This window comes from Melospiza melodia, chromosome 4 (assembly GCF_035770615.1).
Source record: "Melospiza melodia melodia isolate bMelMel2 chromosome 4, bMelMel2.pri, whole genome shotgun sequence".
NCBI classification, from domain to species: Eukaryota; Metazoa; Chordata; class Aves; order Passeriformes; family Passerellidae; genus Melospiza; species Melospiza melodia.
In genome coordinates this window covers 56,832,266-56,860,210 of record NC_086197.1, presented here as the reverse complement: position 1 = coordinate 56,860,210, position 27,945 = coordinate 56,832,266, and the positions used below count along the sequence as shown (strand labels likewise).

Below are 27,945 nucleotides of genomic sequence, written 5' to 3'. Positions count from 1 at the left end.
CCAGTGTTTCACCTTTGAGAGATGAGCTTGCTTGGGGTTTTTATTCAGGGGTTGTTTGCAATATTTTTACAATGGACAAAAAGGAACAGATGAATAGAAGTAACATAAAAAGCAAAAGTCCTGCCAAATTCTTAATGGTTACGAAGAAACAGTAAAAAGAGGCAGACAGCAAAGTACCTCAGAATGGGAGATTTCTGGGCAAAAAGCAAGAAGGGAACATGTGGGAGTCATTACAGATAGGAAGGAGGAGGAGATGTCTGAAAGCTATCTCCTATTCCTACTGCAACAGGACACTTAATCTGGGGGCAGGGAGAAGAGTTTGGGCCTGGAAATTAAGAATAAGCAGGGTGTTCAGAGAGGGTGACAGCTGATCAATATGAACACTGATGGCCTTCACCATAGCACTGAAATGGAGGTGCTGATGGAAGGTCAGTGTGACACCACCCAGCAGCACAGTTTGCCATCTGGATGGTGCTGATTGTCTGTTCCCCAGTGCAATACTGGAATCAGGACATCTGACTCAACTCTGAAAGTGCTTGGAGACAGCTGGCACCAGCATGTCCCTCCAGTTTCACCCTTGTCAGAAGAGGGCACCCATCACATTGTATATGACCAGGGAGGACCCCCAAACTTCTACTCTAGTTGCCCTGACCCAGTGCCTGCCTCCTCACTCCCTGTAGAGCCTGGAAGAGCTCCCCAAAACCTGCTAACAGTGGTGCCAATGCTTAGTTCAGAGCTCTTGTTCCTCCCAAACTCCACTGCTCTGTCCCTGTACACTCATCCCTAACAGCGATCCTCCCCAATTGTCTGGCCCAAGACTTCATCCAGGTCCAGCTCTGGTTCCCTCTGCAGTATTTTCTGCTGCAGATCAGTGTAGAAGTCGACTCCCTCAGAGACTGAATGGAAGACCTTGCCTTTGGGCTCATAGTAGCTGCTTATTTGCTGTATGAAGCACTGGTGGTGCTGAGGGTGATCCTTGAGGGTCCCATCGTATCCCTTGATGTGGTTCCTTTTAAACTCCAGTATCGTCTTGGTGTAGGTATTGAGAGTGGTGACAGCAGAGGCCATGCAGCAGGTGAAGGAGGCCCAGGCCATGCTGCCAGAGACACACAGAAGAAGCACATGCTGTGAAAAGCCATGTAGGGAAAGGAACGCCATGACACCCCAATTCTCCCTAGTTTGCCAGGCAGAATCTACTGGGCACAGACATGAGCTAGAGTGACTAAGGCTCATAGCATTACAGTTCTTCAGTTATCCCACCACAAGATTCTTCTTAAATCAGTGGGATAAATATTGGTCATCCCCATGACAGGGACAGGAGTGACACAGGGAAAAGGGCAGCAGGAACATCTGTAACGGGTCAGAGCAAGGGAGCACAGCTTGGAAGCAAGTTCTGTATTGCTGGACTCTCAGTGTCTTACTGTGCATGAGGCTTGTCTACCTGAGCATAACCAAATTGCCAGCCTGGCATTTCATCTCCACAGGTGGCACAGGGCACTGGAGTGTTTGAGAATCAATGTGGTCATCATCAATACAGCATTGAAATTGAACCTGCACTTTCCATGGGCACCTGCAAGGCTCACCCAGCTGTTTCTGAGGTCATGTATGTCTTGTACACTGTGCTTGGCTGTTTTATCCTTTAGAGAAAGGCACACTGAGCCACCTGCTTTTCACAGCTCCTCTTCCTGGCTCACAAGTGACCCTGTGGTGTACTGCCTGCTTTTCCTCCTTTCTGCACATAGTACCTTCTTAAGATGGCCTTGGCCTCCAGTGCAGCTTCCATTATATGGCTGGGCCAGCACTGGAGAAGATGGTGTGGCTGCTGGTTGGGGGCTGAGCTCTGCCCACATCTCTAGGCTTGGTGCTGGTGTTACAGGAACAGGCCCTTTGGCCCAGCACTGGTTAGTGAAGATGCCAAGCCAGCATGCAACTTGTTAAAGCTGCAGAAAAACAAGGTGTGTTTGAGAGCATCATTACAAGTGTGACACTGGCCTCTGCACACAGGAAGAGTTGAGACCAAACAGGGCAAACCAGCAGAGGGGCAAGCCTAATGAGTCAGCAAGGCTGAAGGCAATTCAGTTCAGGTGTGACCCCATTGTTTTCCCACTCCTTTGGTAACCATTCATTTAAGTAGCTCAGCCACCATTTATTAAAACAGGGTGAGGCAAAGACCGCAGATTAATGGTAGGAGAACCTTGGTACACCTGCCACTGGACACACAGAAGGTCAGGAAAGGAGGAGGAAGCGGGTGGCATGGCTGAAGCTCTAAAGCCTGGGGGTGAAGATGACCTCAGAGCTCACGTACTAGAATGCCCAGCCATAGTCCCATGTGTGTGGCCTCCAGTCCTCCGGTCCCAGATTAACTGTTGCCTGGAAGACTTGAGTGTACATCATGTGTGCCACCATCCCAAGGAGACCTGGACACAAAGGACAAAGCAAAGAAGTTACAGCAGGAGCCAGAGCAGCGTACTTCATCCTTGAGTGGAAAAGCAGGCTCTCCAGTGCTGACATTCCAAGACTACAGTAATACGCTTACCTGACAGCACTGAGGAGACAGCAGCAAAGGCATTGAGCTTCATCCCACACACAGGATTGCCAGTGTGCAGAATTTCCACCATCAGGAGGATGAAGCTGATGAGCAGCAAGCTGATGTACAGCATCTCTGATCCCAGTGACAGCCACAGGATTCCTGCCAGGAATACAGGATGCAGCCATGTTCAAGGTGTACTCCCCTCTCTCAACCCAATCCTGAAAGGATGTCCTTTGGATAGAATGGGACAAAGGAAAGCAGCAAACACCCAAAAGAAATCTCCCCAGCCTGGGAGCAAGGGACCAATGGGTGCTGTAGGGGACAGAGTGCATGTCACAGAGGATGGCTCCTCTAACATGGCAGAGCTAAAATGGCCTCTGTAAACAAGCCAGCACTATTCATAAACAGCAAGGAAGAAAGCAAAGGGAAAGAGATAGGGAAGCTGTTGACTACCAGCACAAAATATAATGGTCATAGATTGGCCATGAACACATCCAAGCTCTGATCACAACAATAAGAAACAAGTTTTAACCTGGGACTCAACTATTTAAGAACTATATGGTGCATCCATGACTGTCTGGGACATGGCCTCTGGAATTCAGGAAGCCTCTTGCATCCCTGTATTTCTCATAGAAACCTCAATTAAAATGAAAGTGTGTTCCTTGGAGTTGATATCCAGCCAGGGCAGTAACACTGACCACCCACCCTGCTCCTTGAACAGAGTGCAGGTACTTCCATGCTGGGATTTCAAGTGGGATTTAAGTGATACCAGAGTCCACAGCTGAGCTGAGCTGAGCTGAGTTCTACAGCTGTGCAGCAAGAACTGAAGGAGGATGAAGAAAGGCACTCTGTAATGCTGGGCTGTGGAAAAGCACAGAATCCACTGAGGAAGAAACATTAATCTGACAAATGAAGCAGCACTGTGAACACTACTGTTAGCAACTATTAATGGCTGTAGAGGAGATATTCAGCTGGGGAAAAGGAGTGTGAAGAAAACCTTCATTAATGTGGCACTGACTTCAATACTCAACATCATTAGTGCCATATAGTCAACCAGCTCTTTAGCAGAAATAGATGAGCTGCATTCCCTGTTTAAAGGAGCTGGCTTGCTTGCTGCAGCACCATCAAGGAGAATATTTCATTAAAGGTCAGACTGTCAAAAGTATTCTGGAGGTTGCAGGGACCACACATACACAGAGACCTCTGCATCATTTTCCTTGTGAGTCCAAGCTTCCCAGTGATGATGTGTAATTTGGTCTTGTAATGTTGCCTGTGTACTATGGAGCTGCTCTGCACACACCCAGCTCAGCCAGCCCATCCCACAGTCAGTAGTCACACCCCCTTGTGCCGTGCTAGCCTGGCCATACAATGGCACCTGCACTGGTCGTGTTGAGATTATTATACTTTGTGCAGGAAAGGGTGAAAATGGTGCTTGCAAATCCCCAGCATTTATTACACCCTTGTTTTCAGGGTTTGAGTGCTGTGACAGGCTTTGCACCCCAGGCCTTTCCCTTCATATGTGAACATCTTCTGAAATGACTTGTCTCCAGCCTCCATCTCAGGGAATAGTTAGCAAGCCCACACCAACTGAAAAGCCTTCATTAAGTAGAACCTCCGTAGCATATGTACACTTACATCAAACTGTACTGAAGCTATCCACAAAGTGATTTGAAACATGTGAGAATGACAGGAGGGCTGATCTCTTCTATCCAAATGTAGTTTTGTATTTAATGAGGCAGGGACTTCACCTTGAAAGCATAATTTTCAGATGTCCTGTTCATTTACCGCAAAGTAAGAGGTGATTCAGCTTCCAGATTAATGGTACTAGGCCCCAAAACTGAAGCACTGAGTTAACATGTAGCCTGTGTAGGAGGGGCTGCCCTGAGGCTCATCCATCCTCTTCCCCTTTACTACAGCAAGATGACAACTCCAGACCTGGCAACTCACTACATGAGAGAAATCCCACCTCATACTGGAGGGAATCTGAGGTTTCCAGCACTGACTTCACATGGCAGTGGTTTATGCAAACATCTGGGAGGAAATCTTTGCTCTTTTAGCAACCTCAAGGACAGGATTTCTTACCTGGCTCTTTGGGGACCCCCCCTGCTGTCCTCATACAGGCAAAATACTGCAGGTTCCCTGTCCCTAGGAGGCACACTGTACAGCTACAGTAAAATAGAGGGATTTGCTCTTACCTCTCTCTGCTGGTGGTGAAAGCTCAATAAAGCTGCGGCATTTCTCTTCTGAAACACAAAACCAAAGCTTTGAGTTTATAAAACAATGCAGAGAACACAGGGGAAAAGAAAATCTCTTCATCTCACTCTCTTTTCAGTGCATATATCCATTCATCCCTGAATCTACCCATCAGACCTTCTCACCTCTGTTTTTTTCTATCTTTCCAGACCTTCACTGAGGCAAAGGATGGGAAGGCAGCATTTTCCTGCAAAACTAGAAATTACCTTTTCAGAAAAAAAAAGCTTCAGCAATTTGTAAATCTTTCTAGCCTCTGTTGAATATAAAAATCTGTTGCTACTCATTCACAACATTACTGATTATCAGGTTTATTAAGGGTGTAGCTTGTAAGAGACTGCAGATCCATCACTTCTGCTGAATTCCCACACACCCTAATCTCAGAAGAGCATTTCTAGCACTGCTTCTCAAAGAAGAAAGCAAAAACAGAACTTCCCAAGTGAAATACTTGGTGACAGAGATGCAAGTCCCCCTTCTGTGGCAGAGACTCATACAGAAATATGGTCCTTGGTCCTCACATTTTAGACATGCTATTTCAACAAATTGTGTTAATGTTTGCTTTGGCAAACTAGTGTCTCAGCTGAGGGTCCATCATTATTATCTGTAAGCCTCTGTCCCTGCATCCTGCATTGCTGCATTTGAGGGTCCTCTCCTCCACTTGGCACAGTATTTTCTCCCTGACTTTTCCGCTTCATGTAAGAATCTAATTTTCTTAATTTCTATCCCCAGTTCTAATCTTTCCAAATCTCCCGTGCTACTTCTGTCATCCACAGCTCTCAGGATGCTACCCAGTTTAGTGCCATCTGCGGTTCTCATTAACTTGCAATTTGCTACTTCACCTAGAACTTTAATGAGGATATTCAGTAATGGCTCATCTAAACTGATCCTGCGATTAGCCTGAAAATGAAATCCTTTCTCCAGCTCAACTCAAACTCCTTTTGTTCAGAGTAGACCCTTCTTTGTTGTTTTTATTGTCTATGCAGTTGCTTCAAAGATGCTCAGTAGTGGGAGGGTGATTTACAGGGAACAGGAGACTGAGACTGACTGTGCTTCTATCCCGTGCTCTCTCCCGTGTTCTGCTGTGATCCAGATGTTACATACTTTCTCTGTTCCTTCAGGCACTGGGGTTATTCCAGGACTGCCCAGTGAACAGAAAAGTTGTTCAGAGAAATCAGTTGAGGGATGTAGTTTCACTCCCACAAGCATCATGGAAACACAACCCAACCCAACCCAGTCATAAATAAACACATCTCCTTCCACAGCCCTTCTGGAAATGCTCATAACAAAAAGCAGCCCACTTGCGAGGACATGAGTTTCAAGCACATTCCCTTCTGCTCCAACCCCTCCTTCTGTCTGCTTTTCTTCACCAGTTATTTATTTTCAAACTGACAGAAACAGAGATGAAAAATATTATACTGGAAGGATGGTTTGGTTACAGAATGTGAGATGTTTGCACTTGGGCAGAGCTGAAGGGAGGGTGGTGGGCTCAGGGGAATGGCCCTGATGAAAGTGACTTCCATCTCTCTATTTTTAGATACAAATCTCTGTGTTGGCCACCTTCAGGGTTAGTTCTGATCCTTGATGTGTGTGCCAGGCAGTAAAGGGCATCTGAACACTGCAGAGCACCCACCTGTGCTGGCGTGGCACAGGTTTCAGCAGAAGGACTTGAGCAGGTCTGGGCAGGAATACATCTAGGGTGAAGAGAAGCACCAAAGGGTTCTAGTACAGGTTCTACAGTCAGTCCCTGGCACTTCAGGATTTACAGTGCCAGTCCCACATGGTCAAAAATCGCTAATGAAACCTGTCACAATATCACAAAAACTAAAAACAATTACAATATTGCAGCTCTAATCCTTAGGTTAATTTACCTCCTAGCTTTAGTTCCTTTGGGTTCAGATCCTTCAGGTTTTCTCTGTATCTATAAGGTAGAAATTCCCTGTCTCCGTTTTATTTATTTGTGGTTTTTTTAAGAAAAGCCCAGTGTCTTTTTAATAATGCAAAACTACTCAGTTGGATGATTTAAGAATACCAACTATTGTAGTCCTCACAGTGATAGCTAAAAATTATCATCTGCATAAAATCACTGTACTTAGATTTCTGAGAGGACATCACAAATTTGCCCTGAAGAGCATGAAGTAAGCTGTGAATAGGAATGGAGATACAGGGAAAGGGAAAGGAGGCTCATGGAAATTCCCATCAGGATGGACAGTGCTATCATAAAGTCACTGCCACCACCACCATCACTTGCACTTCACAGGCCCTATTCCTGACCAAAGGGCACACCAGAGACAGCCACTCTCCACTTCCCTGCTCTGTGAAGGACAGAAATTCCAGTGAAGGACAGAAATATATTGACCACACCAGTGCACAGAGCTGATACCATCTAGGAAAAGGAAGAATACTTTTCTCCCACGTGTTGTCAGCCTTCCACCTTTCAGCTTCAAACTTCTGTGGAGTAAATACAAGGCAATAAGTTGTGGCTGCCTGAGCAAAACACTACCTGGCCCTTCCATGCTCTCTTCACAGGAAAGCCACATCCCTGTGTGGAAGTATCTGAAGGCAAAGCGGTCATCCCCAGTCTCCCAGCTGTAGTGCACTGTGTCCTCAGAGGAAACATTGCTCGTGTCTGCATCGGATGGCATGGGCACACCCACACACTGGGACGCTTTGCTCTTCCCACACAAAGGCTTGGGTACTTTCTGGGTCCCGGTGCACCAGTAGCTGCCCAGCAAGGCTGTGGTGGAGAGGGTGAGAGCCAGCAGGTTGAGGATGACAGCCAGGAAAGTGCGGCTCAATGGCAGTCCCTTCAGCAGCTCCATCTGCAACACACAAATGGGAGACACCATCACACCGGCCACTTGTCCCACACAGCCTCAGGAATGCCCCCCTCTCCCAGCATGCAGCTGTGGGCAGGGGTTGTGAGCACTCTGCCCTCCTCACTACACCCCAACAGCTCACTCAGCACGGAAGAACCATTCCCTGAAAGCCAGGGCAGTGGACCTGGTCAGCTTCAACCATATCCAGCAAAGCATTCTGAATATCTGTACTGGGGAAGAGAGGGTGACATAGCAGGGCTGAGTGCATTGAGCTGTCTGAGCACATGAGCAAAACGAAAGGAACATCACATTCATCCATCTCAGAGATGACAGGCAGAAACTGTTAACCAACTTCCCTCAATACCATGTGTTGCCTTTACATGAAATACGAATGCTCTCTCCAATTAAATGAGAAGTCTTGCTGCCAAGTGTCCCAAAACACTTTTTCAAGCAGCTCATTACTGTACCTAGGGAGGCAGAGAGTATAGTGATTTCTCAGTGGGAAAAGGCAGGAAAACATTCCCAAATCGCTGAAGGTCGCACATCAAAGCCGTTTCTGGCTCAGAGGGAACACCCAGCTGTCCAGACCTGGTATCTTAAGTACAAGCCACAGAGCAGCACCTTCCACCTGAGCTCTCATCTGCACATCAGAAATTTGGTAGGATGGTGGGATGGCAGCGTCTTTGCTTTCACATAAAGTGCCAAAGGTTTTTTCCCTGTAAGGGTGAATGTTGCCACCAACATTGTTAGTGATTTCATCTCATCATTTAAAGAAATTCAGAAAGCAATTTGTGAACCAGGGACTTTCTCGCTCAGAGGGAAGATGAAGACTTTAGGGTTCCTGCAAAACCCTGCACTGACTCCTGAGAACCCCAAAATATCACTCCATAGATTGATTAGATGTCATCTACCCACACATCAACTTTCATGTAATCAATGCATGTCTCTTCCCACGTGGCACTCCCTATGTTTGGCACAACTTCATCCAGCTACTCCCACCCTTTCCTATTTATGACTCTGAAAATCTATTTACCCATGAATAGATTCAGTTTGTACAGACCCTGCATGCTGTGGGTCCTCTTCACTTAACTTTGGCTGACTCACCCAACGCTGAACGTGTGAGAGAGACCATTCTGTGGACATCACTATAAATAAACAATACAGACCCAGCTTTGCATTGTCTGTGACTGCCCCACACATAAACCAATTAGAACCATTTTTTTCTGCTACCCAGCAAGCTTGGAAACATGGTTAACAAAGACAGCGCAGAAGCTCCTCTTGAAAAGCAGCTTATTAGCATCTCATCACACTGAGAAAGCAGTGCCTGACCCTGAAAATCCTCATTGAAAGCAAGAAAATACTCAGCTCCTGAAATTTTCCTGTGTTGTTTCATACTCTGGCTTCTTTGTCTCTTCAGCAGGACATTTCTTTCTGCACCCTGGAGATGGTAACCTCTTAGTTATAACTAACATGAAAGCCATTAACTAATGGCTTTCATGATTTAAAGGCATGTTGAATGTTACCATTTTCACAGAGAAGACGCCTCCCAGGAAGAGTTCCTGGCTAAGATTAGTGGCAAACTTCTCACTAAAAGTTTTTTTGGTGGAAAATTTGGCTTATGACTGAAAAGGAAATTGCAGACAAAATTGCTCTTCTCAAAACCACAGTCTTTCACCTGAAAATTGAAACCTTCGGCACACAAAGTTTTTTCAGTTTTTCATCAATGCTTAATTATAAAATTTTCTGTCATCAGGTTTTGGGTTGCTAATGCTTTTATTTAACAAAAAAATTGCACTCACAATGTTTACTAAAATCATCTTTCTAATTTAAATCTTCAGTAGTGGGAAAAATATTCTCTCCAGTTGATTTATGACAGTAGTTGAAAGGCCGTATAATTTCAGGAAAAGTGTTAAGGAAAAGACATAAAAAGTACAAGAAACAAATGAGTCAGAAGTAGGAAGTGGATCAAGGATGCAGAAGACATATGGAATGAGAAGCAAATCTGAACTACTTCCTGAAAACATTGTTAGAAAAGCTTCTCTTCACAAAAACCAAGCACTCACTGATAGAAACCAACCATAATGTCTAGATAGCCCCAAAAAGGAATGATAGTTGAATTTACCGTAGCAGCAAGTCCTTGAAGTCCTCTTAATTTGGATGAGCAGCACAGAAGTGGGACTCACGCTTTGTCTGCTGTTTTGTTCATCTCTATATCCCGCAAGAAACCCAACTGCTGCAAAATCCTTCCTCCTTTGTCTGGTCCCCTCCTCCTTCTCCTCACCAGTGGTTATTAAATGCTATCCTTCTGATCAGCAGCTGTTTTGTGGAAAATGGTCATTTTGTAATCCACAATGCAATCACAGCACAGCTGTTCTGGGAGATTATATGGGAAGCGATTGGTGCGGCGGGTTGGGATTAAGTGCAGAAGAGTGACCTGTATTAACTGAGTAGAAAGTTTCTTTAAAACACTGAAAGATTCCAGCCATCCCCATGTGGTAGCTGTCTGGGGGCTTGTATGGAGGAAGATGGCGGCTTTGGCCAATGCTACAGGGGAGAAGTGACCTTAGCTGGGAAACTGCCAGCACCCTTGGCATCAGGTCACCCCTTGCACTGTGCCCTGTCTCAGCGGAATGGCAAAGACCAAAAGCATCCCAGGATATCTTCCTGGCCACACCCAAGAGTTGCAGAAAGGGCAGAATAAAATAAATGGGGAAAGTTTATGCATCTGCTCTGAGGACTGAGGATTTCAGTGCCTGAAGAGATACCAATACAGTGCTCCCCATGGGCACTGGAAATTTTAATGCCAAAAGGAATCCCTTAGCAGAAAAGCTGCTGAGTGGCAGACTGACACCATGGCATCACTATCACAAAGGAGGTGTTTGAAACAGCAGCTAGTCAAGCCAATAGCCAAAGCTTAGGAGAATGAGGTAGATTGTCAGTGTCACTTGTAGCGGCAGCTTTTACCAAAATGTGAAGGTCACTGGGAATCCCAGCTGGTTCACATTGGATGAATTTGGGAACTTAGTAAGGAGATACAGAGATTCACATTGACACAAAGTCCCCTCTGAGCTCTTGTCCTGAAAGTTTAAAGGCTCTCAAAATAACTGTGTGGTATCAAACCCATGAAAAGTAAGAATGTCATCGCGTCTCATGAGAAAGGACTAGAAGCCACGGAGCAGAGTTGCACCGAATCAAACTGCAAGGGAGGAGAACATCAGGGAGGGGAGCATCCCAAAGGAAGACACGTCCTGTCTTCCTCACAAGCGCTTTGCCCAATGCCAAGTGGGTGAAGCTTGTGCCACCACTGGGAGGGAAGGAGGCAGATTCCCTACATGCTGCTCTGCCAAGACCGAGGACACCAGTGGCGCATCCATTGTCTTGCCCCGTGTCCAACAGGGAGCGCGGAGGCTGGAGCAGTTCAGGGATAGCTCCGGGTGATGGCACAGCCTGTGACAGCCCCCCACAGCACGGGCAGCAGACGGAGGAGGTCACGGGCAGCACATGGGCTGTGCCAGGCCAGGCTCCTGACCCTCCCTGCCCTGAGCAGAACAGGCAGTAGCTCTGCGGTTATTTTAATCCAGTCTCGCCGCATAAACTCCTCTAATGTAGATAAGCGTTTCTAAGACGGACTAACTGAAAGCAATGCTGAATGTCCCTGTGCTCCATGGACCGCCTGCAGGTTTTTGATTAATAAAAATGTTCTGTTTGAAACAGATGTACTTAATTTCCTGGAGTAGGTAGAACAACAGCTGATGCCATTTAAAAGGAGAGTGGTTTTTTGCTTTCTTTTTTGCAGTCTATCCACATCTGGACATCTTTAATTTAACTTCTAAATGTTCAGTTAAAAAAAAAAAAAAAAAGAAAAAAAAACCTGGTTTACGAGCTCAAGAATAAATGAAGTCCATCTCTACTGATAACCCTTAACACCTTCCTAATTTTAAGCTTGGTTAGAGTATCATTAAAACCCAAGATTCTTTGTCAGTTTCTAAAGCTGAGTCCATGGCATATATATTGATGAAATTAAACTGAATTGGTTTAATATGAATAAGAATTCATGTTAGGAAATATATTGATCAGAAATATGCTATGATTTTAAAAATATGCTTATAGCAGATTTAGTATTCTGAATAATGGCAGATATTTATCCTTCCAGAAGATGGCAATCTTTCTCTAGTCTTCTTTTAGGGACTCTGCTGCTCACATGTATGCTGGGGGAAAGCAACACTGAAGTTTAGACTTCTATTCCTTCCCTTGAACTTCCTCCCCCTGTCCCCTTCTTTCTTTTTTTTTTTTTTTTTTTACATTTTTATGAACACAAACTCTTTACCTTGACTCTGAAGTGGGGCATGGATCTGTCCCTTGGAATTATCTGAGTATGGGAATACTTGAAATCACTGGGAAAAGAAAAAAAAGAGGAATGATTGCAGGAGCTTGGCTTTTGCCCACCTTCTGCCCTGCATGAAACTATTCTTTCCAATACTTTTCACAATATTTTGTCAAGTATCACATTAAATTTCCCTAGATTATTGCACACAACCCATAGAACACCAACACGAGAGCATGTTTCCTGATGTTCAACAAACTCCCCTTTGCAAAATTATGGGGATTTTATCTGGTTTTGGTTTGGATTTGGGTTGGCTGATTGGTTTGTTTGTTTTTTTTAAATTTTCTATATTAACCTCACCTCAATCTGACCTATTATAGATAGGAAAATCAACTGTATCTGTCTTTCACCCTGCTGTGCCTTCAGTTTTCTCCTCTTTGTGTCTGATATTTCCCACCATCATTTGGCTTGGCTGGAGTTTTTGCATGCCTCTTTCTCTTTGAACTCAGCAGCAGCCAGTCCCTGGTGACTCGTTTAAAATTCGCCCATTCAAGTGAATGCCCATAGCAGTTGATTTCCTGTGCAATCAGCCAAATGCTTGACTTATAGAAACAAAACAAGGAAACAAAATGCAAAAACCCCCAAAATCGTCGCACAGCACCACTGTGGAGATTGCCAACTCTAAAGAAGCCTGGGCGTTGACAAGTGATGCATTTTTATCCTGGCTCTATCCCAGGCTTGGGTGTACCTTGCCCCAAAGTGACAAATTCAACTCCAGGGATGTTGATGGAGAAGACGGTCAAGGAGACCTTGCCAGATAGGGCCCAAAGCTCGCAGTATTTAACTGGTGGGTCCCAAGAGGCACAGGCCTCCCCACAGCCCCCCATGCTGCGATGCTCCAGGAATATCAGGGACCATTTGCCATCCTGGCATTGGCTCTTCAGCTGACCTGGAGAGGAAGGGAGAGGAGGAAGGGTGGCTATTTACACCCATAGAGTTGCTCTGTGAAAACTGGACAAAGGCAGGCTCATACTCACCCCTCATTCCACACATTCCTCGCACATGACACTTCCCACCGCTCCTGCTTTTGCCGTTTTTACAGGAAGATCGCTCGGAGCCGCAGTCCCCTCCCTTACCGCCGCGCAGAAAGCAGGATGTCTCCCGAGTGACAGTGACATGGAGAGAGCCAGACTTCTCAAACCCAGTGACAGACTGCAAATGCCAGATTTCTCCCTGAGCTCTGAATAATTCCACTCAGATTGTAACCTTTATTTAGCTGTTTGCATGATGCATTAACTCTTGCTCTGAAAATGACCTCACCAGGCATATTTTTTTCTAGTCTAAGCACATTTAAAGGTGAATTCTGTTTCTAAGATGATCAGCTTACATTGCTAGACACTGAGACCGTGGCATAAACAAAGATTGAACTGGACTAAGTAAATGCATCTTAAAGATGAACAAACCAGTCAGTCAGTTTGGACCTAACTACATTTTTTCCCCCTTCTTTTTTTTCTCAAAACAAGTCTTAGTTGGCTGGATTTTTTTCCTAACATTTATGGTTGTCAGACACTCAAAAACCACACAGAAAGCAGACATGAAAAGGAAAAAAAAAAATCAGATGCAGCAACAAAGACTTTGGGGACTCACTAGAGATTCTAGGTGTCTCAGTTTCTGGATAGGAAATATAAGACTATGTATTATATATAAGGCTAGGTGGTTGCTTTTCACAGAGTACTTAAACTCCAGGATGTGTTCACCAGAGCACACAGAAAAAAAAAAAGTATTTATGTAATTTAGCTAACCATAAACTGTAAACAGACAAGAGAACCTCAAATTTACACATAGATCTATAAGGATATTAAAGAGGTGCCAGTTCAGAAAAGGGTCTGTACAAAACTTCAAGCAGACATATGCTTACCTTATCCACTGCTCACTATTCCCATCTGCTCTTCTGAGGCATCCAGTGAAACACTACAAGGTGATCATGGATTCACCCCCGTGTCTTTCTGTCTGACTGAATATGTAGTAGCCAAGAAATTCCATGAGATCTGAGCAGACGCTTTGAAATGCACCAAGTCTGTCATTTTATTGATGGTTTAATTCTTTCTGAGCTCGCTAAATCATCACAGCACATTATATCAGCCACTAGATTGGCAGGGCGTCCACTTCTGCAGAATGAGCCTTTGTAATTTGGTAGTCCCCTCTATGAAAATTGCTGCTACTTTTAAATCTACCACTGACAAGATCTCAGTCTGTTACTACTCAGAATCACAAACACTCATACTCAATGACTACCACAGGCTCCTGGGGCTTTTTATCATCAAGGGGAACCATTGCAACAAGATAGTCTCCTCTCAGATGTATAGAACCCAAATAACTTCGGATAATCACCTCTAGTGATACACAGAACTCCCACCAGAGCTATAGCACATATTTTATACAACTATCCGGTATTGACTTTTCAGCAGAATATGATGGAGAACCCATCACATCCTTAGAAAAGTTATTCCAATGATTAATTAATCTCGTTCTTAAAATTTTACTCTTGCTCTGTAAACAGTGTCTGCTTTAGTTTTCCAACCTGACCAGGCTGCTCCAACACAAAAATAAATACCCAGTGAAGTGATTTCCTAAAAATGTTATTGTAAGAGTCACAAATCAATGTGTTTCATTAGAGGCACACACTGTGATCTAACCAGCTGGCTGGTGGCCCAAATTCCTAGTTCTGTACTTGGCTCTGACACATCATTTTCCCCTCCCATCGGCCAAGTCATTAGTGGTGCGTTTACACTGCAGTCAAAGCAGTGGCAGTGATGGGGAGTAAACATTCAGTGCTTGTTTTAATTGGGTGTTGCTAGGAATCTCACTCCAGCAGCAGGGAGCACAATGCAGGGCACAAACCTAAGTCCAGGCACAGAGCAAGCTGTGCTAAGCTCCACATAGCCATGGCTGCATTGATAGTTCAAAATAGCCCTCGTTTCCACACACTGTAAAGTTGGGTCCTTGGAGTCATTCCTACAGATGCAAATCTACAGCACAGGGGATCCTTGTTGATACTGGAATCAGCACAAGGACAGTGGGAGACATTCCGTTTTGGTAATGAAAAAATTTGAGGATCTAAAATTAATCTGTGCAGAGAGTACTTCCCACAGATGCAGGTGATCTTGGAGTCAAGGATATTTTTAATATGTTTTAAAGCAAAAAAAAAAAAAAAATTTGAAACAATGCTGTTAAAGCACATTGCACTTTGGTTTCACTCATGGAAATGAGAAGGCTAAAGCAATTGTTCTTTGCTTCAATTTATCTTTTTCCCCATTTCACCATGCAGAATCAGAATAAGCAGAGTAAGAGGAAGCCTCCAAAGATTATTTAATCAACCCATCTGCATCACAATGACCTTAGCACCCTGAAAAACTTCAAGCCTACTGCTAAAATTCTTTTGCAAGGGAGATACCACTCCATCCTGGAATACAGTCCTTTGTAATATCTTATTTTTCCAATCAAATCACAATGTAAACCAGAAACCTTTTCCATCTCTGCAAAATCCCATGGTGTCCATTCCACATCTGATTTATTTATTCACATGGATGGTGCTCTCAAGGCCATTGGAGCTACATAGTTCATTAAGGTTCTACTCACATGCTGGTATTTGAGGAACCAGTGCCTCAAACGAAACATCTAAGCTAGCAGGAAAGGTTTGGAAATCTAAAAGAGTGAGTAAGACAGAGAGTTAGCTTTTTTAAGGCAAGGCGTGGGAGGTGTTTTCGTTCTTTAGCTATTAAAAACTCCTTGCTTTGACAAGAAAAAAAAAAAAAGGGGGAGGAAGAGAAAACTGGGAGGGGAAGGATTAATGAATAAAGAGGCAGCATGGCAAGCAATGCAGTAAGCATGGTGGCCAGAAGGCACGAGTGAGTTTCTCAGGCTGGGTTCACTGACAGAGCAAGGGTGCTAGCAAGCACAGATCAGAGGGGTCACGGTCTAATATGCTGTCTGAAGAGAAAAATGAGACCAGCTTTCCTTACAGGGCTGAGCAGAGGGGTTTTGTTACAGTGGGTGCTTTGAAAACAATCATGCTAGATATTACAATTGCACCTTTTATCTTTCTGGATATCCTGATAATTTTCCAGGATTGAGGGCATCTCCTTTTTTCCTCAGATTTGATGAGGGTTTGGGATTCCTTTCCATTCGTTTATGGCATTTTGGAGCTGTGGCTTCACAGACAGTCCTGCAGTCAAACCCAATCTCCATGGCCGTGCACGCTGTGGTGGGCAGCACGCTGAAGCCACCTGTGCACCAGGGAGGAGGCAGGTCAGCACAGGGCAGCAGTGACACCAGTGTGGGGCCCTGGCCCCGTGCCTTGGAGGCCCAGTGGGAGCAGGGAATGCCAGGATCAGATGATGTCCCTGCCATGGGCATGGGGTGGATGCAGCACGTGTACGCTGTGCCAGGGGAATTTCGGGGCACCCAGGCTTCCCTACAAGTCCTGAGGGAAAGGAGTGCCCCAGTGGTTAAAAACAAAAACACCAAATATTTTGGAGACAGCCAGCAGAGAAATTGGGCGTCTCTTCTTCTGTTTTTTTTTTTGTTTTGTTTTTTTGGTTTTTTTTTTTTTTTTTTTTTGTTTTTGGTTTTTTGTTTTTTTTTTTTTTTTTTTTTGTTTTGTTTTTTTTTTTTTTTTGATTGCCTTTCTTTGGGTTAGGTTTTTGTTTTGTTTTGTTTTGTCTCTCCTCCCCTCTCCACACCTCCCTGTTTCCTCATAGCCAGGATTCTGCATGCCCAGGTAACCCCAGCTCCATGCAAGGGCCAAGGACATCAGTTCCCAAGGGTGACCCAGCCATGGCAAAGAGGGACCAGGCACAGTGACAGCACCCTGGCCCAAGGGAGGCCAGAACAAGGTGACCCTGCAGACACTGCCAGGGGCCTTTGTGCATGTACATTGTAACCTGGGTCCTAAACCATATGCTATTTTTCCATCAGGCTCACAGTTGAAAAAAAAAAAAAGATAAAACAACAGTCCTTCCTAGCCCCCATTATTTTTTTCTGAGCAGGCCCAAGCTGCAAAATCTCAAAAAACCATTACTTAGCCAACTTTCAGGGGCCTTTGCCACAGATGACAAAAGATCTGTTTCTGACAGAAAAAGTGTGATTTATTTTAATGCAAGACATTGCTCAAAATGGGGTTTGTTGGGGTTTCTTTAAAAAAAAAAGTAATTAGGATTTTTAAAATGTGGATAAAACAGAGTATTCCCCTGCCAGCCTTGTTCTCAAGAAATAGCAAAGTGGTCATGACTGAAGTTAAAAACAAAACCTAAAAAGAGCCCTATAAAACTACTGAAGCAGACATGAGCTAGGTGATGTTGGTTTCAAGTCTGGCAAAGGCTAAAGCAGCCAAGGCCAGACCTTGTGATGGAGTGTGTCAAGTGACTCTTACAATAAAGAGGCAACACAACCAGCAATGTCTGCTGTGCTCTGTGCACCCATTTAGAGGCTAATCTCAATGTTAGTCTCTTCCAGGGAGCCAAGGACTATTATTGCTGAGCTTTACAACTAAGCATTAAGCATTGTGGCTAAACAGCTTGACTGAACAAGAATTATTTGCCATCACCTGAACGAGGTACGCATGAAGGCAGGAGAACCCAGCTAGCATGTTACCACAGGCAGAACTTGAAGAAATTAGGTCAGGCAGAAGGGAAAGAAGACTTCAGAAACCTCTTCCAAACAGTGAAAAGTAGTCCTCTGTGGTACAGCTTCTCATGGGTAGCAAAGGATGCAGGCTGGATAATGCACTGGAAAATGTACTGCAGGCAAGAATCTTGCAGGAATTGGGCTAGGCTGGAATGTAAAATAATGGACTGGATGAGCTAGCAAGATTTTCCAATCTCTAATTTCCATGGTTAAAAAAATTGCCACAGTTAGCGTTGCTTGAAATTCCTTCTCATGAGTTACAGAATCTCTGAGTGAGGCAGAATATGAGGCTGGAGCAAGAGAGGTGGGTGTGTTTCCTGGATGACACAAAGGAGGAAAAAAAGAAGTCTTTAGCTTGGAATAGGCTATGAAACTAGGAGACTGGCTGGAGAGAAAAGGAGGGAACACAGCTCTGAGAGACTGCTCCCACCAGGCTGAAACATGGGTCAGATACACTGAGGACACCATGGTGAAGATTTGGGGGCTGGGTCAGTGGTAAAGAGGGTAGCTCTGAGGGAGCAGTGGCACTGCCTAAGCATGCTCATGGTCAGTCTTCATCTCTGGGTAAGAAGTGGGAAGGCTCAGCTCCTGCTCTCTGCATGACTCTCACATATTAGTTTCCACCAGCAGAGTTTTCAATTATCAGAACATTTTGATTAGAGGCTTCTCTCTCACTGTCCTTGTCTTTAAAATAAGAATTTTCTGTTTTGCTTTGGTTTGAACTCAGATTTCAGAGCATTGGATTAAAACAAGGGATTGAAGAGCTGGTCTTTCACTCCAATCCAGTGCTGGAAAATAAATATCCTCAATTACTCCCATCAATCATGAAGCCTCACACACAGCTTGACCCTGCAATCCTGACTTTCAACATCCCTAGCGTTTCAGTCCATGACTGGATGCAGTCACAGGTCAGGCACACCCCTTTCAAAGCAGGTGACTGGCCTGTGCTAGGGCCCTTCACCAGGGCTGCTAAATATGTCTGTGTTGCAATCCCGAGGATGCCCTCGGGCTCTGCTGAGGGACACCTGAAGTCCAGCCTTATTGAGCGTTTCCCAATCAGCCCTAGGAGAGTTCAGTCAATCCTACTGTACCACATTTATTATTCCAGCCTTGGAACACCTCCAGGGCTAGCACAGCAGACCAGGAAAACAGCTCCCTCTGCAATCATCATGCTCCAGGTTTGGTACAAAGGTGACGTGGGAAGTACAATATTGCTATGATTCCAAATGAAACCATTCCTGGTGTTTCTCTCCACCCACAGTCTGTTACAGACCTTGAATGTGTGCTTCATGGCTTTGTTGGAGCAGATCTGCTGTTCCCCTCTCTTCATAAATTAAAAAGCATTTTTTAATTAATAAATGAAAATTAAAATCTATAGTGAACTTCCCCACAGACCTTCTTAGCCATTTTTACAGCTCACTTAAACTCTGCACTGAAGATCTAGAGACTGTTGTTTCAAAAGCTCTTCTGAGGTCCTCAAGAAGCTTTGAGATCCTCTAGAGCAGAAGAGCTACTGATGTCTTTTCATTGTAGCTAAAGAAAAAACCTGTGGGTCGCAGATCAAATCTGGTAAGGTACAGGTTGTCCCAGACAGCACCAATTGCTGCCTTGGGGATGTGTTCAGGAAGGCGTAGGCAGGGGTGTCAGAGGAGCCATACATCCAATCTGGCTTTGTTTACTGTATTTCCTAATGGGAAGATGCCTGTGCTATTCCTTCTCCACCTTCCCAGGCATTCACTGGTGCCCTGACTCAGACACCCAGCTCACTAGCCCATAACCAAAATGTACAGGCAGGGAAAGTGACCTGATGTCTGCAGATCTTAGCTAGATTATTCCACCACTGCTTGGAAAATAGCCATGGCTTGGGATGTCTGTGTCCACCCCCAAAAAGCTTCTCTCTCTTTTTCTGAGCCCAGGGCCTCTCTAAGCTCCTGGGTTATGTGTGGGTGCTCAGACTTCCCACAGAATAGAGCAGCAGGGAATGCAGGGAGTGCCACTTCAATCTCCTATCCCAGAGGCAGATTTAATCGAGTGCTTCCCACAGAGCTTAGGGCTCCTAGCAGTGATGAAGGAGACTGAGTCTCTTCACAATGCTTTGGAGGTTCTCACAGAGGCTTTCCCTGTACTGGTCACACCTTTCAGGGACACAGGGGCATCAGCTGGACACAGCAGATACCTGCTCTGACCCTGTGCACAGCATTCACCCTTGGGGTTTTTCCTGCCCACATTGTGGCCATGGTTTGTCTTAAATCTGTCTTTTTAGGGCAACATCCAAGCTGGGCTGAGAAACTTCAATTGACAAGGAATTTACTATCCCTAAACTGTCCCAGTAGCTAACCAACCTCTCAGTTTGGAGTGCACACCCTATTTCTAGATGCTCTTCCCTGCCAGCCATTGAGGTGACTTCTCTCTTGGCAACCCAAGCAGTCCAAGGCATGCACAAGCCCTGGCAGGCAATTTCCCATGTTGTTCACATGCTTTGTGGCAAGTTCTGGCGTGTGGCAGCCAGTGCTCTCCGAACAGCAGGAGGGTTCTCTCCTGACAGCAGGGCTGACTCTGGCAGCTTGGCTCAGGGCACCGTTCCTAACAGATTATTTAAGGGGCAAGGCGACTTTCTTTGGGGGAGAAGAAGTTTTATTCAAATGAGTGCTGTGCCACTTGCCCTCAGGTTCAGAGCACCAACCCTGGATCACTTTATTTACCAGTGTAGGTGTAACCTAGATTTCAACAAGACCTTTTCTTGCAGCACTGTTTACTATTAGAAATCTATCTCTCAAGTGAAATATTTGTGGACTTCGGTTAAGTCAATTCCTAACTTTCTTTTACATAAACTACATTTTGAGTCCTTTCCAGTTTTTAGCACCCTTTGAGAACTTCAAACAGGGAAACAGAAGCCAGTACTCCAGCATGATCTCACCAGCCAGCCTGGACTGCAGGCTCTTCCCAGCGTGCCTTCTCCTTAGGAGCACAAGTCTCCTCCTGTCCTCACCCGTGTACCTCATCTCCAGGGTTAGGGATCCTACAGATTTGTGCCAACTGGAGAATACACTAATCTTGTCCCTGATATGAGCTCTCAGGGTATCAGACTTTAGAGGGTGCCAAGTTATACTTCCGCTGCTCAGCTTGGACATAGAAGTTAGTGGGACTGAAAAAATAAAAATGTTCTCTCACTCACTACTCCCCTCATACATTTCAGAGTGATGTCTTTCCTAATCTGTTGAGGTTTTTAGCCTGGAGGCTATTTATTTTGATTCCCATATCCTCTATAGTGGCACTGTGAGACAGGATACTGTCTCCAATCTCCCTGTTACATCTCAACACACACTTTGCTATAAGAAGGTCTCCATAGCATTTTGTTGTTTAAATGCACTGAAGAGATCCAACTGTGCAGTTTGAGCTGACCTTACTGTTGTCGTCCTCCTCCCTGTCATTTATGTGATACACAAATATGGCAGAAATTAAATTTTCCTGATAAATGAGTTCAGGAGATGATAAAAGATGACATCCATGGGAATCCCTCTAGAAGAATTTGCAGTAAGAGGATCTCCCCTGGCAGGTACTTTCTAAGGTCTAACCACCGACACGCTTTCCAGCTGTGCAGCAGGAGTGCTGTTGGTTATTTGCCTCTAGCCCTGCCTCCACAAGAACACTTCTGCATCATACCCACTGACTCTTACACGCCATGGTCCTGTTCATTCCATCCCAACACAAAAATAGCTCCTGCTCAGTCTCTTTGCCTCTGTGACTGCAGCAGGGCTCCGTCACTTCTGTTCACAGGGCCGCCGGTCATGCCAAGGCAGGGAGGCACCGCAGGGTGCTACAGGTGAGGGGAGCACGTAGACAGTGCCACCCTGTCACTACACCAGCTCCCATTGACTCAGGGACACACTGATGCAAGCTTTGTGCTGTTGCAAAACAAATACTACGGAGTTTCAGGCTCAGCAGCCCGCAGGTGTGACACAGCTGTCACCGTGCCTCAGCACAAGTGTCACTGCCTTGCTAGGCAACCATCACAACACGGCAATGGCCTGCCAATGTACCACGGGAAGGTCACAAGGCCGAGTCTTGAACCTGCAGCCCCAAACTCCAGGGCTTCTTTTGTTGAGCTCTCCATGGTCAGGTAGCCCAGGAGACAGAAATTATCTCCATCAACCAATATTTGTATTAGTAATAAAAATGAAAAAGAAAAGAAAAACACCTCAGCCTGCTTTGCAAGCGCAAGTACAATTTGCAGCTGTGAGCCTAATTTCCCAGCCATCAGAATGTATTTTTCTCCATATCTGTCCATTTTCTCCCCAAGGCAAACACTTCACTAACCGAATTATGGCCAAAGTTTTAGGGGCTATGTTCAGCCCTCTTGGAAAATACACACTTAGCATACTGGAAGCTTACTGTCCTTATTGTCAGGACAAAGACTTCCCCCTGAAGTTCTGCCCCTGACTGGTAACCTATGCTGGGGCACTTGAAGGGACAACTTTGCCTTCAGCAGAGAGCAAGGTGGCATTAAGTTCTGAGCACTAGATAAAGCCATGAAAGCAGGAGTCTCATTGTGCTAACCCTTATCTCCAGAAACACCTTTGACATGCAGAATGTTTGTTCGAGGTGATTACCTGGGTGGAGAGGTTATTGTTGCATAAATTATTTACTTTTAAAACCACAGTTATTTGCCTCCACCCTTCTCACCACTGCCCTGTGTACCCCACTCCTAACACACCTTAGCATTTGGGAGCCCTGGGAAGAATTAGGAGGACAGCTGTGCTGGGGTGCACCTGGCAAGAGACAGATGTCCACTGGGACCAGTCATTTGCACAAAAGAGCAATAATAGTCACCCACAAATGAAGGGAAGTAAGACCAAGCCTGGTAGCAAGGCACCAATTCCTTTGCTTTTGCCTTTCCCTGTCTCTGCCACATCAGAGGCCAGGGTGAGTTTCAGTTAATCAACAGCACTTGAGGACACGGTTTAGTGGTGAACACGTTGGTGGTGCTAGCTGGACAGTTGGACCTGGTGATCTTAGAGGTCTTCTCCAAATTTAACCATTCTGTGATTCTGTGAAATAAGCACAGTCTAGCAAGCTTCATGCACAACAGGGATGTGCTCCCTCCCATCCCTGCAGGTGAGAAGTATATACAGCTTTCTTCTTCTAATGCTCTGTGCATCTGAAACTCTCAGAACCATTCCTTAACAGCTGCCTGAAGGGAGCAAGCAGTAAAATTGAATGGAAGGGGTTTGGGTATACCCATGACACAGCTGCACTGATAAGAAGCACCTTAGAGTGCAGAGCAGAGATGGAAAATCAGCTCTGGGTTACTGGATAGAAGGAAGGTCACTGGCAACACTCACATTGGTTTTTTGTGGTGCAGGATTACACCCACAGTCTTAATCCCAGACAAAGCAAGTTAATTTCCTGGCCTGCAGTATGTCCTGCTGTGTCCAATCCAGCACTGGAGATCAGAACCAATAGGCTTCCATTACTGGGTTTCCCTTGGGATGCTACTCCATGCAACAACAAAAGCCAGTCCTGATAATCAACTAAAAATTTCCTTTCTTTCCATTACACCAGTTACTTTCTTCTAGATCTTCTCCCTTAAGCGGCATATTCCACTTGCCTCTGTCCTTCCAAGACAAAGTTTCATCACTGTGTATGCAAACCCAGTTCTTCAGGAGAACTGCCTGACCAGCCCTGCCCTGCCTTGGTTCACCACCCTGCCAAAAGGAAGCACAGCACTTGCAATGCTAGGAGCAAGACTCAGATTTTCAGAATTATTAATGAATCTCAATCCCAGAGCAGTCTGTGGGAGCTGCAATGACCATGTCCAGCTGCCCCAGCAGGCAAAGAGGCTCCAGTCCCAGTGGGACAAGACTGGTTACCTCCAGAAGCAGGTCTTGCTGCTCCTGATGCAGCGTTGATCACCAGAAATAGAGTAACCGTGGTACAAAGGTCAGCGTCACATGTATAGAAATACTCCCCAAAGCACCAAAACTGAAGAGAATAATGAAAATAAAATGGTTCTCTTTCAGGCCAATGATTGCACTCTGAAATAGGGACACAGATCTCTGTGATAGCCATGCTAGTGATGACTACTGCCTTTCAACATCACCTGGATTTCCAAGGGCAGTGGTGATGATTACATTTCTGAACAGCATCTGGCACGCTGGGGCCTGGCTTCTCAGCATTGCCATAGAGCAGATAACAGTAATTATCATTAGTAATAATATGGTTTGGTTTGCTTCCTCAGACCGTTAGAAAAAGTTGTCAGTAAGAGTAATGAGCATTGTGTTTGCCTTTCATGCCAGTGCAAATTTAATTCCAGTGCTACAAAGGTATTCACCTGGCTCTATGAGGATATAGAGACACTAGCTCTAGGTACAAGCAGCCATATTCCCCAAAATGTCTATTCCACATGCTCTGTCTCACTAAAAGAACGATTCAAGATTGAGAAAAGAAAAAAACCAGTCACTTATTCCCCAGAGCTATTAACCCCTTGTTCCTTCAGCAGGCTTACCAGGGAAACAGTCACAATATGTGAGTCAAACTGAGGCAGCACATAGGCTGAATATGGCCCAGATATGTGCAGACCATTAAATTACATTATATTTGTGGGGCAGCCTGGAAAGATAAATTGAGTCAGACAAGTACCTATAAAATCTGTCATGGTTTAAGCCACTTTTGTTCAGTGGTTCATTGCTATCCTCTGAGCTATGACACACGAGCTGAACAGTGCCTGTAGTGGTATGACGTGAAACAGAGCAGCATAAATCACATCCTGCAATAGTTAACTTATCAAAAGGTTAATGGATGCCTTTAGTCTCTCTGGGACTGAGGACTAGAAAACTGAGACAGATCTATTATAATATATTCTTCCAGCTCTTGAGTGCATGTACATACACAATACATCTATTCTTTTCAGTATAGGGCTCACTTACTTTAAGAGTAAGAATTCAACAACCAGCCACAAATGGTTCCCAAATTATACTAACATAGAAGAATACAGCCTCTCTAGTCTGTTCAGATTTACAATACAAGAAGGAGCATCAAGGCAGGTGTTTCCATGCAGTACCTTGGTGTGGTGCCAGAGGTTCAGGTAGTTGGACCCATTCAGGTCCCAGAGATCCAATGCAGGGTGAAACACCTGAGGCTATTGGTGAAAACCAGTGAACTCCCACAGGAAAGGCACAGGGAGCTGCTGGCCATTCTCAGGACATAAAAACAGACAGACTCCCATTGGGGAACAAACAGGACACCCCCCTCACTTTTTTTTTTTTTTTTTAATTACTTTAGGGAAAGGACACACCTTCGTCCTCTGTGCCAGGCCTTAAATTCCAGACCACCAGTTCAATGATCTTTGTCCTATTAGTCATGGCAGGGGCATTTACGACAATGATGAGTGTGTCTGTCAGCATTGTAAAGCACTCCACAATGCAGTCACAGAAGAAAGCCTGGACAGGCTAAGCAAACCCAGCGATAACAAGTGTGTGTCTGTTCTGAGGTATTTCAAATTGAATTACAAATTATCCAACTTCCCGGCTAGCAGGGGTCAGATTACAGCAATTGACTCTAAGGAGGCAAGGAGCATTCAAGAAACGAGAAGTTTATTCCTCAGTGGTGGAAGTCACCAAAGCCTGGGTGAACTGAACTGTCCTACAGACAAAATGCAGCCCACATGCCACTGGCTGGACCACTTGGGCAAAGTTAGTTGTGGATGTTGGAACCTATGCAATGTTTCTGTTGCTGGGTACATTTAACACCTCAGAAGAATAAAGCTCCTTTTTCTAATTGTTTCCAAAATCTGTACTTGGAGACCTCGAAACAAGGAAACCCCTAAACCCAAATAAAAATTCCCTTGTACTGAAGAAAGTCTTGAAGTTTGTCATTTGCAAAAGGATGTCAGAGTCACTGGTTTCTTCACAGACTCCCCTCACAAAGCCTCTTTCTGCCATGTCTGCAGCAGAGTATTTAGACAGAAGGCTGCATGGATTGGATTTCAAAGCAAGGAAGGTCAGATGAGATCTTCCAGCTGTGAATAGCCTCCAGATGTGGGCTTTTCTTCTCCAGTCCAGAGGGAGGGGATGAAAATGCCTTTCATTAGTCTCATAAAATTAAATGGAAAAACATTGTCTACTGAGGAGGCCGGGCAGCAGAGAAGGTGGAGTCAGAAACTGGGCAGAACAGAATAGGAAATAAAAGCAGGACCACAGTTGAAGTAGTTCAGGATGTGCATCATCCTAAAAGCTGTAGTCTCTGAGGAGGGATTGGTCTTTAAACAATATGGCAGGCATCAGCAATTGAGGCATTTGGAATGGAAAAGGCCAAATAAACCAAAACATAACTGTTTGCAGAGAGAATATTCGTTCCTTCCCCAGAGCTGTGACGGGATCATAAACTGTGAAACACCTCCAGAGAGGCTGTGTCTGTCTGAGACAGTTTCTGGGTGAAACCGTGCTAAGCCACAAACAACATGCTTCTCTTACCAGCACCCCACAGTCCTGGACTTGTATCTAGTTATCTTTTCTTCTGCAAAGATTGTCTATGGACAGCTTATGCCTCCTCTCAGCTTATTCATGCAAAATCATTCTCCTTAATTGAAATTTGTCTCCAAGCAATGAATCTGTGCAAGCTCGAAAGGCCAGCATCCCTGGGGACAAGTTTTACTCTCAGTTATTTCTGCAAATGTACTACTCCCAACTGCAAATACACAGAATCCAAATTTAATTGCTGATACAAAATTTGGTATTTCCTGCTTGGACAGGTGTAACTGTTTAGATCAGACAGCCAGAGCACATTTACTGCAAGGGAAGACTATGTCTCTTCTATCTTCTAAATGTCTAAGGAAATCTATGAAGGAAATCTAAGGAAAGTAAAGCTAATAGGGAAAACAATGTTCTCCTCTTTTTAAGATCATTACCACAATCTTTGCTTACTTTCACTCAAAAGTCCCTATTTCTGGATTATAGCATGTCCTTAGCACACCAGTGCAAAGAACATTAGGAATGTCCTTAAGAGATGTCAGCTCCTCGTCTGGAAGTTTGCTCTCTTTTCCAGCTCATCAGTTCACTTTCCCCTTCTGCAATATGTCACCAGTGGTCAGATAATAATATGGGAATTACTGTAGAACAAAAACCCCCAAAATAGCTTTACTAGAAATGTAAGAAGACCTGTGCCAGCCCAGACTGAAGAAGCAGTATCTCTTCTCTTGCAGTCACCTCACTTAGGAAAGAAGTGTAAGAAACAGAGGAAATACAAACTGTGTATCCCAGCCTGCCTTCTCAGCTCCCATCAGCCTGTGGTTTAGGACACTTCTGATGCAGAGGTAACATGTGTGTTGCTGCATTTGACACTCTCCAAAGGAAATACGCTGCACAGATGTGCCCAACCCCTTCATGGATCGTCTTCCACCAACAGTCTGTGGCAGAGTTCCATTATTCCTTGATGCCTACGTGGAAAAGTCCATAGCTTGTTTATTTTAAACCTGTTGCCTAACCAGTTTATCAGGTGCCATTAGTTTTTGTGATATGGAACTGCATGAATGTTAGTTCTTTGTTGACATTCTCCATACCATTTGTGATTCCCTTTCAGGCATCTCTTCTTTGAGATTAGCAATCTGTGTTTACCCAGAAACTTCTTCTACTTCTGATCATTGTTGATGTCTTCTCTTCTCTTACTAGTGTTTCTTTATGCTCTTCAGTGTAGCAACCAGAAGCACTCACAATTTTCAGACTTTCAGTAGGCCATGAAGTACACAGAAGTACAATCATGTTCTTTGTTTCGTCTGTACTCATTCCTTACATTTCTTTTTGGTTTTTTGACCTCAACAGAGCCCTGAGAGACTGTTTTCAGCAGCCTCTCTGCAATGGATCCAAGAATTTCTTTCTCTGCTGGTAGGAGCTGACTTAGAGACATTCAATATATCTGTACAGCCAGACTGTTTTCTTCCTAGTGGAATTCCCTTGCATTAGCCACCACTGAATTTCGTCTACCAGGGAGAGCCTAGGCTCTCACTGCCAGGAGATTTTCTGCAACCCTTTGCAGCTGGCTTTACGTTGCCTCTCTGGGATAACTGTGGGATTCAAGTAAACTCGCTGCTCATGTTCCTGTCCAGACTATTACAAGTGTGTTGAATAACACTAGTGCTACCACAGAGCCCTGTGAGGTCCTTCTGATGAGCTCTTTGTCGAGACTGACCATTTGAAGTGCTCAGGTTGGTGTTTGTTTTCTTACTTATGCTCCCATTTACAGAGCTCTCCACGGCCAGGGCCTGCCTCTGAGACTAGTCCAGTGCAAACCAGAGCCTGGCACCAGCACTTACAGATGCAGGGTGCTCAGACAGCAGGTATGTGAGG

At 44.9% G+C, this 27,945-nt stretch overlaps 1 protein-coding gene across 2 annotated transcripts in view; it reads right to left on the bottom strand.

The window, feature by feature from the left end:
- Window positions 1-27: 27 nt before the first annotated feature.
- The window catches only part of GSG1 (germ cell associated 1), a 90,186-nt gene continuing 62,268 nt past the window's right edge, over window positions 28-27,945 (bottom strand). Inside the window, exons 1-8 of one of the 2 annotated variants that reach the window (XM_063154714.1) lie at window positions 13,839-14,029; window positions 12,958-13,132; window positions 11,924-11,990; window positions 7,281-7,599; window positions 4,726-4,773; window positions 2,537-2,689; window positions 2,306-2,417; window positions 28-1,096 (exon numbers count right to left, since the gene is read on the bottom strand). In XM_063154714.1, coding sequence (XP_063010784.1) covers window positions 784-1,096; window positions 2,306-2,417; window positions 2,537-2,689; window positions 4,726-4,773; window positions 7,281-7,599; window positions 11,924-11,944 — 966 coding nt within the window. In that variant the 5' untranslated portion in view covers window positions 11,945-11,990; window positions 12,958-13,132; window positions 13,839-14,029 and the 3' untranslated portion in view covers window positions 28-783. Of the gene's footprint in view, window positions 1,097-2,305; window positions 2,418-2,536; window positions 2,690-4,725; window positions 4,774-7,280; window positions 7,600-11,923; window positions 11,991-12,957; window positions 13,133-13,838; window positions 14,030-27,945 lie in introns of those variants that run through there. The other variant, XM_063154715.1, reaches the window with a different exon arrangement.